General features: G+C 33.9%; 1 protein-coding gene across 1 annotated transcript; it reads left to right on the plus strand.

Annotated features, from left to right (window-relative positions):
- The first annotated feature begins 3063 nt into the window (after positions 1-3063).
- Positions 3064-8623, plus strand: LOC134254375 (heat shock 70 kDa protein 12A-like). The gene is made up of 4 exons (XM_062736906.1): positions 3064-3303; positions 4699-4917; positions 6422-6572; positions 7359-8623. The coding sequence occupies exons 1-4, from the start codon at positions 3064-3066 to the stop codon at positions 8399-8401; spliced, it is 1653 nt and encodes a 550-aa protein (XP_062592890.1). The 3' UTR covers positions 8402-8623.
- Positions 8624-12321: the final 3698 nt, after the last annotated feature.

Consider the following 12321-nt stretch of genomic DNA (forward strand, 5'->3'; position numbering starts at 1 on the left):
CTTCTTTGTAAATGTTGTTAAAATCTCAGATGCATAGAGTTTGTCTTATTTAATGAAGCTTACAGGGAATATGGCCCCAAAAGGTAGTTGGGGATCCGGAGCGTTTGGGGAACATCTGTAACGGTCCCCGTTACAATTAGCGCTAGTTTTAATTTGCATTCGTTTACTTCTCAATCATTAACTGCGAATTAAACCCTCTATGTGAACAGGGCTTTATTGTGTTTTAAGGGATAAATATTCTGCATTTACAATAATAAGGGAGATTTGTCATATACTGCAACTTATTTAAGTTGCAATAAAAATGTATTGCAACTGCTTTCGTCTGCACATGTTTATCCTTTTGCTTTGAATTTACGATGTGACAATATACTGACTAATTTGAAACTCTTGTTGCTTTAATGCATAAGCATCGATCTTTTTATTTTCATTTTGAAGTTTAAAAGCATTGTGAACTGATATTTTTGCTGTAAATAATCTCTATTTTTTCTACCTCTGGTATGCCGTTGATAGATCTACACTTCGGTGCTCTTAGCTGGCATTGCCTGGGACCGCTTTTGAGAATGTGCAATGTCATGTGATCGTGAAGTCAGCGATTTTTTACATGTTTTTTTTTTAATGTCTGAGGCCTGTTCAGCAGGTAGAACGATCGCGAGCGCTCGCCAAAATTCTTTATACGTCCAATTGTAATTTTGGAGAGCGCTCGCGAACGTTCGCTCTGCTGAATAGGCCTCTGTCTATTTAAACGAAGTCAAATGTATGGGCAGCGGAAAGGGCAAAAATAACATAATGAGAAAACAAACAATTATTTTAATTTCAATGACCATAAAAACTTAACAGATGATATACAATGCATAATCAACAGACCTTTTTTCAGAACAAATATACATTAAAGCAAAACCAACGACCACGTACGTTACAAACATATATGAATGCAAAACCAACTATCATCTTTGCAGAACAAACGTACATAAAACACGACAAACGAAAAACAACTTAACAAAAAGATTGCAGTTCACTTATCCTGAGTGCCATGTATAGGTATGAAGAAATTGTGATCCTCCACCTACAAACAACTAGCATGTTTATATAAGATTTGTTCCATTTCCTTTTTGCTCTGGTGAGTTGCAACCATAATGCACACTCCTGAAATAATTGCCCTTCTTTCCCCTTCTCCAAGACACGTTATGATTGTTTCTCTTACAGGTTCTATGGATATTGATTGCAGTAGTCAGGCAAGCCTTTTTTGAAAAGCTTTTAGTAGAATGCATGTTAATCTCGTGCGCCCGTCTTTAGGTCTAACGTCAGTTAGCGGGGACTATTGAAATTGACAAGGGATGCATCAATGTATAATGAAGGGATTTTGAATAATTTTAAATTGGTTTATACTCAGCTAGAAAACGATGAAAGTGAAATGAACCAAATTGATATAAGATTTTTAACAAATAGGAAGCTTAATAAATCATTTTGTAACTGTAAAGTTTTTAAAGAGTTATCTGCCCTTGATGAAAAATAGAAAATTTAATTTTGTCGAAATATCAATGCTAAATGATTCATTTTATTTCATATTTTGGTAAAAAAAGAGTTTATGCATATATTCATCAAGAGATTTGTATGAACTCTGCATAACTTTTTACAACATTTTAATAAAACATTTGCTCTCTATGGAAATATCAATGTAAAATCTGAAGTTAATTTAATTAAACAATAATTAAAATGTTGTTTATTCCTTCATTATTTATTCTAAAACACATTCAACACGCCATTTCTGGCTTTTCGTTTATTATGTACAAAATATGGTCGTTATACATTGAATGCCATAATTTAAATCTATTAGAGAATATTTCATAGTAAACTTACAATATTATTCCAAAATGTATTGAAAATATAAGGAATCACTCTTAAGTTTGTTGGGTATGCCAGGGACATCAATGATAGTTGGAAACGAGAGATAATTTAAGCATAACGGGGTTACACAACGGACTAATATAAATGTCCAATACATGAACCAAGAATATTTTAAGGCACCTCAAACAACATTAACATAACATCAATTTATTTTATGAGCATGTAGAGGACAAACTTAACTAAATTCCTTCCATTGTTCATCTTATTAAACGTTGTAAAACCTTACGAAGTATTGTATAAATGAAATTTGCCTGAACGTGTGGAGAAAATAACTGTTTTCAGAAACACTACAGAAACAGTATATTTAGTATAATACAAAAATATGTACATATGTAACAACTAATGGGTTTGTGTATTCTAATTATGCAAGTCGGCCATTGAGGATCTGTGATTGGCTGAAGCAAATCACATGACCTAAAACAAAGATATATAATCAAGCGCAGCTAAGCGGCGAGGTTCCTTTTTGTCCAGGTGCCAGACGGAAGAAGAGGCAGATTTTGGCGATATGGTTAGTTGGGTGGGTGGCCTAGTACTACTGAGGCTTACCACAATATTTTATCAATACTAGGTGGATTGCCTGACGATGAAGGCTTGCCACAATAAAGAAGATAGTATTGTGTGACTAACCATCTAGAGGCCGACCATAGAGGGAAGTCAACCCTCAATGGCCTGCCTGGTGACCTCTCTAGATAGTGTAGGTCTCTGATAGCAGTGGATGACTGTGCGTCCTGAATAAGGACAATTCAGTATCTTCTGTTGTCAGAGGCTGACCACTGGGAGATTGGACTTAGCGTCGTGACTGACACTACGAGCCTGAATAAGGCAATATTGGTGTCAGCTCGGTGCTATTGGGCGAACCAGTGATTTTGTAAATATAAGGCCGACAATCAAGTGTGATTTTCCCCTAAGAAAGGGAAGGGCCATATCTGTATATATTTGCAGACCAATCATTAAACCAATCATTTTTAAAAGGAAAGTTATTTATTGTAAATATCAATCTTTACCGAGATCCTGGAATCAACCAGGTACGACCCCTAAACACGTTACAAAATTTGGTGGCAGCGGTGGGATCTCGGTTTACATTTTGATCATTGGTTGATTTTTTATTTGTAAATTTTGCTTTGTATTTTTATTGCTGGGTTGTTTTTGTAAAATATGATGGCTGCTGTTGAGAAGGAATTAAAAAGCTTACAAGACAGCTTGTCAGAAAAAGTTAAGAAGGCAAACGCCAATGATTCAGGCATACCTGAAAGCAGGCGTACCACATTAGGTGATAGGTCATACAAAGGGACTGGTGCAACACCTAAACACATAAGGAAAACTACCAGTTTCCTCGAAGATGACGAGCCTAGCTTTGCACTAACGGAAAATAAACAGACAAGCCTCAAACCAAAGCAAGTATCCAGCACGCCATTCATTGATACCCCGGCAGTACTCAATGATTTTCATGCAGACAATGTCACAAAAGAACTAAATAAACAAACTTTTAAGTTTAAGTTAAGTTTGAAAAAAAAGAAGAAAAAAAAAAGAAAAAAAAAACCTTGGTAACATTTTCCTTGGTTTACATGCGGGTCGCATGTCATCGAAAGCGTGGGTAATGTAACAACTAATGGGTTTGTGTATTCTAATTATGCAAGTCGGCCATTGAGGATCTGTGATTGGCTGAAGCAAATCACATGACCTAAAACAAAGATATATAATCAAGCGCAGCTAAGCGGCGAGGTTCCTTTTTGTCCAGGTGCCAGAGGAAGAAGAGGCAGATTTTGGCGATATGGTTAGTTGGGTGGGTGGCCTAGTACTACTGAGGCTTACCACAATATTTTATCAATACTAGGTGGATTGCCTGACGATGAAGGCTTGCCACAATAAAGAAGATAGTATTGTGTGACTAACCATCTAGAGGCCGATCATAGAGGGAAGTCAACCCTCAATGGCCTGCCTGGTGACCTCTCTAGATAGTGTAGGTCTCTGATAGCAGTGGATGACTGTGCGTCCTGAATAAGGACAATTCAGTATCTTCTGTTGTCAGAGGCTGACCACTGGGAGATTGGACTTAGCGTCGTGACTGACACTACGAGCCTGAATAAGGCAATATTGGTGTCAGTCCGGTGCTATTGGGCGAACCAGTGATTTTGTAAATATAAGGCCGACAATCAAGTGTGATTTTCCCCTAAGAAAGGGAAGGGCCATATCTGTATATTTTTGCAGATCAATCATTAAACCAATCATTTTTAAAAGGAAAGTTATTTATTGTAAATATCAATCTTTACCGAGATCCTGGAATCAACCAGGTACGACCCCTCAACACGTTACACATACATATACATGTATCCATTGAACGATCAACTAAGTCTTAATAAATCATCTCTACATAAACAGGAGATTGTCTTAAAGTTTTTTTTATAATGTTCATAGAATTTTTTTAATAAATGGATATAACGATTACAGGGATACAATAAAATGAGAAATAAACTCCTAAAGCATAGTACTCTCGACATAACGCTTTTAGTTTTAAGGAAGAGGAAGATTGCCTAATATGTTCTTCTAGCAATTCTTAATTCTGGTTCAACTAAGGGATTTATCAATCACTCAATAGCTCACAAATTAAAACAGATATTTTAAAATGCACAAATTATTAATCTAAGCAATTGAATAGATGCTCTCATAAAATCAATTTTGCTCCAATGCTGTGATTAATTTTTATTGAAAATAATATTCATTCATATGAGTTACTTATTTATTACCCCTGCATGTATCTATTGTATTTTGATAAATGTTTATTTTTTTTTTCAGAATGTGAAAAATGATTTATATATTGATGATGTCTCTGGAAAATCGCTTTCAGCCATAAAAATATTTTCTCTGTCTATAAAATACCTTAAAGATCATTGTCTCACAACCATGAGGGAAAGAGGAATAGAACCCGGAGGGACGGAAATCAAATATGTCCTGACGGTTCCTGCCATTTGGAATGATCGTTCAAAACAATTTATGAGAACTGCAGCGGTTGAAGTAGGTTTGAATATGGGATCTCCTATCATATGTAGTTGGAAATTATATTTATCAAACGAGTTGTGTGGGTTTTTTTTAATCTCCAAACACTGGCAAGGGGATAAAAACACACAAAGAGTTGGATAAATGTCATATCTAACTACAAATCTTGGGAGATTCTCTTTATCCCATGTTTAAATTTAATGCTTCAAAAGCAATTTTCTGAACTGTTTTTATAATCATAGGACTCCACTTTAGTTGGCGTCAATACGTTAACGTAAAAAACCATTGTGATGTCATAACTGTGGTATATTTTAGTTACCGTGTTTTTAGTGACAGGGCACGGTATGATACCTGTGTGGCAACGCACTTTGAAAAAATTACGCACATTAAAAAATAATTCCAAAGTGCGTTAAAATTGGGACAAAATCAACGCACTTTGAATTTTTTTTCAAAGTGCGTTAAGAGTGTACATAAACATTTTTACCATGGGTACATTTAACACAGTTTGATAAAATTATATGTATAAAACAAAAAAAATATAGACTTAGCCAATCTCTTTTTTTTTTCGAATACATTGTACATAGACGTCGGTAGCACATTAAAAGTGACCGCCTCCCCCTCCCCCCCACGGTAAGCCGAATTTTCAATGCCTATAATATGTTTATCTTTGCAAAACATTTGTGTGACTAAGCCCCCAACCCCTACCAAGTAACGATGTCTATGTTACACATAAATATATGTATTTGTATAATTAGTATGACATTGAAAACTTTCAATAAATTTAGTTTACATAAAATGCATGCAAACTGGAAAAAAAATAATCACAGTAAAACATTTAAGAGAGAACGAATTTTCAAAGCATAGGAAATCAAAATTGTTCACTTTCTCATCCTGAAGTAACCTCATCAACGAAGAGTTATCAAACAGATTCAATTATTTATCATACCTACGATTTGCAAGAATATTGACCAAGCCATACACATTTTTCTTTTCAAAGTGCGTTAATATGGTCGATATTAACGCACTTTGAAAAGAAATTGTATTTTTTCAAATTGCGTTGAGTTGGTCCCAAATTTAACGCACTTTGAAGTTTTTGAAAGTGCGTAATTTTTCAAAGTGCGTTGTAACATACCTGGTTAGTAAATTTCATGCCTGGCGAGGCGGGGCCGAGTCATGTATGAAATTTACTGATCAGGTATCATCCACTACCCTGTCACTAAAACACTATGTTACGCATTTATCCTACCGATGAACATTTACGTTCTATCTGTGGTTTATAAATGATTTTCTCTGCTAAATGCTTCATCACTTTTATACTGTGCCTATTATGACGTCATGTTGTGTTTGTTACGTAATATATCGACCGGGTAAACATGGGATAAATATAAATTATGGATTAATATTGATTTTTAACTCAACAAATAATCTAGAATATCAAATTCTAAAATTCCACTTTTGACATTGAAGTAAAAAGTATTGTACATATGTACATGGGATAATTATGACCATATTGCTTATACAGGCCGGTATAGGAAATGATCACATAGTGTTAGCTTTGGAGCCAGAAGCAGCTTCTGTTTACTGTCAACAAGTCCCTCTGGAAAATCTAAAGATTGGAATAGGGAAAGTTATAAGTGTTCCTGGCACTAGATACTTAGTTGCAGATATTGGAGGTATGCTACAAAATTTAAGATTTTCCAATACCCTATATTATTGATATAATAAAATGGTTATTGTTTATTTCATACGTGCTCATGTGGAGGATAGATTCCATAAAAAATATATGTTTTGTCCACGGGTAGGTGCTTTATTAATAGCATTTCCTCATGTTAAGTAGTCAGTGTGCGGGACCTCGTGACCTTACCTCATCTATTACATACATGTAATCTATATGCCAAGGCATAGGTCTAATTAAGAATGCACAATTCACAAGCATAAATCCTATTGAAAACCTCACAATAAATTATTGCATTAAATACATGAATATAATTATAATTCTAATATTTGTTGTTTTTTTAGAGTAGAAATCGCAATCCCTCAGTCCTTACAACTTTAAATTTAAAAAGTTGTTTGAAACAAATCTCCAGCAGATTGTCTCATATGTTTTGATATACGAAGATATCAAACATCAAAGATTAAATATTTTGTATATGAACTACTTTTTTGAATAAAGATCATAAGTACGACGACATCAATATTTTGTGTCATTGAATATTTCATTCAATGACATGATTTCAAAAGGGTTATTTCTATTTTTTAAAAGGAAATTTTATGAAATAAAATGAACATTTATAATTGTGTGATTTGATATTTGCTTTATCCATCTCGTTGAAATTCTGTATATTGGCTCATCTAGCCTCTCGAATATTCATCATTCACCGAGTAATTTGAAAGAAAATATGAGATCACATTGTATAAATATCTTCTATATTCTTGCTGACTGTGATGATATCTTTCAGGAGGCACAGCTGACTTTAGTGTTCATGAAGTTGACGAGGATGGGTCATTGACAGAGCTCTATCGCGCGAGTGGGGGACCATATGGAGGGATTTATGTTGATAAAAAGTACTTAGAAATATACGATATAATTTGTGGACAAAAAGCACTTGAAAAGCTCAAAATTAATGATATCGAAGAATATTTGACACTACTCAGAGAATTTGAAAGAAAAAAGCGCTCAATTACTCCAGAGTTTCAAACTTTTTTTGTTACAAGGCTATCACTTATATTAAACAAAATGTGCTCGGAGGAGGATAAATTGAAAGCTATTGAGTCCTCCTATTTAAAAGATCAAGTCAAAATTAAAAATGACAAGCTAAAAATTTCTGCCAGCTTGATGAAGAGTTTTTTCGAAGACTCACTAAATCAGATCATCCAACATGTTTGGGAAATTTTGCGGAATATTCCAAATTTAGAAAACATACTTATTGTTGGAGGATACGGCGAATGTAGCTTGTTACAAGAAAGATTCAAAAAAGAGTTCCTGGACAAAAACATTGTCATACCAAATGACTGCAGCTTGGCTATTATCAAAGGAGCAGTGCTATTTGGACAAAATCCTCGGGTAGTCTCTGCAAGAATTCTGCGTTATTCTTATGGAGCAGCCATACAACCAATATTTAATCCAAAGAAGCATCCGGACGAAAGGCGTTATATAGATAAAAATGGCATTGAAAGATGTAAGGAGGCTTTCGATCAACTGATTGCTAGAGATACAAAAGTGCCCTCGACTGGAAAAACAGTGACTAGTACAGGAGTTCCTGTTTCTAAGTCACAGAAAAAGTACAATTTAAGAATATATTGCACTGAGCAAAAAAATGCAACAGTCATTGATGAGAGCTTTCAACTTCTTGGGAAACTTAAGATTTCTGCACCTGATTATATCGAAGGCAAATGGGAAGCAGAAGAACATTACACTTTCGGAATGACAGAAATCAATGTATCTGCCACAGTAAAGGGAACCGGAGAATACATTGAGACTACATTTGACTTGCTCGAATAAACTTTTAACATAACAGATCATAACACAATTTATTCTAAGTGCATGTATACCTGTATATTTTTAACCTTTTTAAAATAAGGCCATACTGAATGTAGATACACCTTTTATCTAGAATCCATAGAGGAATATGAAATTTTGGACAGACATTAATATACTAGTATGTAAAGACCGATGATATTTTCTGAAGTTTACTAGAGTCTCTATGTAGCAATTGAAACAATTTCAACAAAATTAGTTTTATTGTACATCTATAAATAACGCGAATGAAACCATCTGATTATGTTCAATATTACTGAAATAAAATACCTCATTTATTGAAATAAATAGTTTTTGCAGTTCACTCATCTTGATGTGTAACAGTGATACCCAAATACATGCGTGGAACTGCGTGTTAATTATGCCCGAAGGAGATTAATTAATAAATACTTTAGGTGTCGACACAGATTTGGATGGTATACAATTGCATTGCTTTTTATTAATCGGCCAGGTTGACACATACAAGACAATTAAGACATAAATCTCAAGTCCTGATCTCTTCAAATGTTTATTTTTCAAAGAAATGTACTTTTAAATGACTTTTTCATTGAATACAAATTAATTCCTAAATGAATCCCGCAATAATTGTTCACATTTCTTCTGTGACAATGAATGGTCAAATAATTTATTCCAAATCATATTTAGGCTTTACATTTGAGGGCAAATTTAGAAAATGGTTTAGTTTTAGTTACTTTTTTTTTGGGGGGGGGGGCTATTCCCCTAAAATAAATCCATGCACAGGTAGTACGTACGTTGCTCTGAATATCTTGCTGAAATAACATGTTTGGTTTTATACATGTAAGAAAACAAGTTTGTTTTCGAAGGTAACAGTCCCGTGGGGATCCGGGTTAGAATAGGTCCTCAGTACCCCTTGCTTGTCGTAAAAGGCGACTAAATGGGGCGGTCCTTCGGATGAGACCGTATAAACCGAGGCCCCGTGTCACAGCAGGTGTGGCACGATAAAGATCCCTCCCTGCTCAAAGGCCGTAAGTGCCGAGCATAGGCCTAAATTTGCAGCCCTTCACCGGCAATGGTGACGTCTTCATATCAGTAAAATATTCTGGAGAGGGACGTTAAACAGTATACAATCAATCAATCAATCGAAGGTAACGTAGGTTTTGCATGAAAGAGATCCGTCAGGGGCAAGAGACTGTATGTGGCAACTAGAAAATATACAGCTCACTACCGGCAAGTTGTGGCGTTTCAAAATTGGTGCATCTATCTACATCAATTCTTTTTTCTGATAACAGTTTACACTATTTGACTTTATTTATCTGACAGAAGCAATTCTTTGACATAAAAATACATTGTTAAATTTTAAAGATATTTATTTACATGATATACTAAAATCACTTTCAAACATGCATGATAATAATACTGTACAGGAATAACGAATACCGGTATTAACGACAGATTATACAAACAAATTTTTTCCAATGGGAAGACTTAATACCATGTCGCAGGATTAGAAAAGTGGATACATCTTTATTTTTCTCAACCGACTCAGAGAAAGAAATATATCTCATATTTCCCCTTAAAGTACACAACTAAAGGTATCATTGCTTCATTCATAGAAAAAAAGGGTGTAGATGAATTAAAATTGAACAATTTTACCACGATTGCTCTAGTTGTGAAGGAAATAAGAAAGATATCTCTAATAATCACTCTCCTAGCCTTAGGAGGAAAGAAAATCAAAGAATTATATCCATGTTTCTAACCCATTGACATGAATTTATGTCGCCTGCAAAGAAAACATTAGATCTACATTCAGAAAAAAAATATAATCAGTTGTAAATACAATGACTTTAGTCATGTAAGTGATTAAGATTTTGACTTTTTTAATGTGTAATTTCTTTTAAATAAATGAGCAAAGAAACCTATAATTATAATAAATTATATAATGCACAAACAAAATTCTGCATGATAATATAATGCAAAATATGTTAAACACATATATACAAAAATAGCTTTAACTCTCTGGATATGCTAAACAAGTACATCATTCATGATTTAAAATAAAACGTATGTTTTATTATTAGTAAGGGAATGTATGCTGTATAAGTTGCAGAAAGAAATTGCATAAACCGAGTAAACGTGTGTCTTTTTCAGCAATAGCTGCAATTTTAACTCCAATACCACCAAAGAAGGACAATATAATATTGTTTTTTTTAAACTACAAAAAATCATTTGAAGTATTATTGATTATGAGTGACATCATAATTTTATACTTTTTTGTGCATTTTTGACATATACATCATTGTACGTTTCATTAATGAAAGACCCACTGTTCAAGAAATGCGTATAGGTGATTTACTAAGCGGTGTCTACAAATTGATAAACAACAATGGTTTTCTCATTAAAAAATGAAATGGAATATGCTCAATGGATATAAAATTTCCACAGCTACTTGTATTAGGAAAAGGAATAATATTCCTCGTCTTGTAACGTTAAAAAAACCAAGACACGAATAGCCGACTTGGTATTTCAAATAAAATTAAAATTATTTCTTTATATAATGGTCCTTCGTTGGATGAATTTTAGGAAGTGATTTTGGTGCTTAATCAAAAGTAAATTTTTAGTACTTTTGGTAAGTGTCATTCTACTGTTACACATTCCGTCTTTAAATTTTTTTTGTAGAAAAACCCTATTAACGTACATGTTCTTTCAGAATAAAACCCCTTTGAACAATTTATTTTACATTTATTTTCTGATATACCGCATAGTAGTACATGTAAATTTTAAACTTCTTTTAATTGCACTAAGATATTACAACAATTTTTAAAGGAGGAATATCTATGTTGATTAAAATTCATTTTTGATCAGTATTTATTTTCACAAAATCTCCAAGTCATTTCATCCGTTTCTTTTTGTGTATTCAAATATGTTGATTATAAAGGACAGTGTTCATTTCTTATCACGTGAACGCTCTGTAATTCTACGATGAACTATATGTAATGCTTAAAAAATAATACCTAGTGATTATAATTTATTTTTGGCTTTGATGAAAATAATGTAACATCAATCAAGTCAACTTTTTGATGACGAAATTAAAATATAAACAGGAGATGTTTATACGTTGAGTATTCGTTTATAGTAAAGTCATGTTAAAGATATGCTTTAGATTATTTGTCCTGCTTATGAAACATATGGAGATAACAAACAGTATTTAAAATCAAAAGTCCATTAAACAATACAAAATAGGAGCAGAGTAAATACGGACCTCCAAAGCATTGGAGATATGAATAAACAAAACATCACTAATAAAATACCTGATGGCATTTTAGGTGCCATACTCAATCGTGCAATTTCACTGATGAAGAATAAATATATAGGGAATTTTAAATGTAAAGAAGAAGGTATGGTTTTACCTTTATCGTGCCCTAAAATTTAATGCTTTCAAAAAGTTTTAAAATTGGCTTAAATATAAATCGAGTTTATGACTGTGATAGATCAGATAAAAATATGACATAATGGAAAACCATTCTGGAAATATGACGTCATTAATTTGATGCATTTCTCTACTTTAAACAGGAAATGCCTGAAAATGACTCATTTCAAGGGTAATTTCCCGTGGGGATCCGGGTTAGAATAGGTCCTCAGTACCCCCTTGCTTGTCGTAAAAGGCGACTAAATGGGGCGGTCCTTCGGATGAGTCCGTATAAACCAAGGCCCAGTGTCACAGCAGGTGTGGCACGATAAAGATCCCTCCCTGCTCAAAGGCCGTAAGTGCCGAGCATAGGCCTAAATTTGCAGCCCTTCACCGGCAATGGTGACGTCTTCATATCAGTAAAATATTCTGGAGAGGGACGTTAAACAGTACACAACCTTCAGAAAATAGTGTCCACAGCCGTTGCCCAGTTTACTTTTTGGATATGTTGTACAAA

Source organism: Saccostrea cucullata, unplaced genomic scaffold, assembly GCF_032062105.1.
Source record: "Saccostrea cucullata isolate Sc308-1 unplaced genomic scaffold, CSIRO_AGI_Scuc_v1 ctg1279, whole genome shotgun sequence".
Classification (NCBI taxonomy): Eukaryota; Metazoa; Mollusca; class Bivalvia; order Ostreida; family Ostreidae; genus Saccostrea; species Saccostrea cuccullata.

Coding starts and splice junctions, on each gene's coding strand:
- LOC134254375 (XM_062736906.1), top strand. CDS start 3,064: ATGGCTGCTGTTGAGAAGGAATTAAAAAGCTTACAAGACAGCTTGTCA. Junction 3,304..4,698: donor CAAGCCTCAAACCAAAGCAA/GTATCCAGCACG, acceptor TTTTTTTTTCAG/AATGTGAAAAATGATTTATA. Junction 4,918..6,421: donor TGAGAACTGCAGCGGTTGAA/GTAGGTTTGAAT, acceptor TTGCTTATACAG/GCCGGTATAGGAAATGATCA.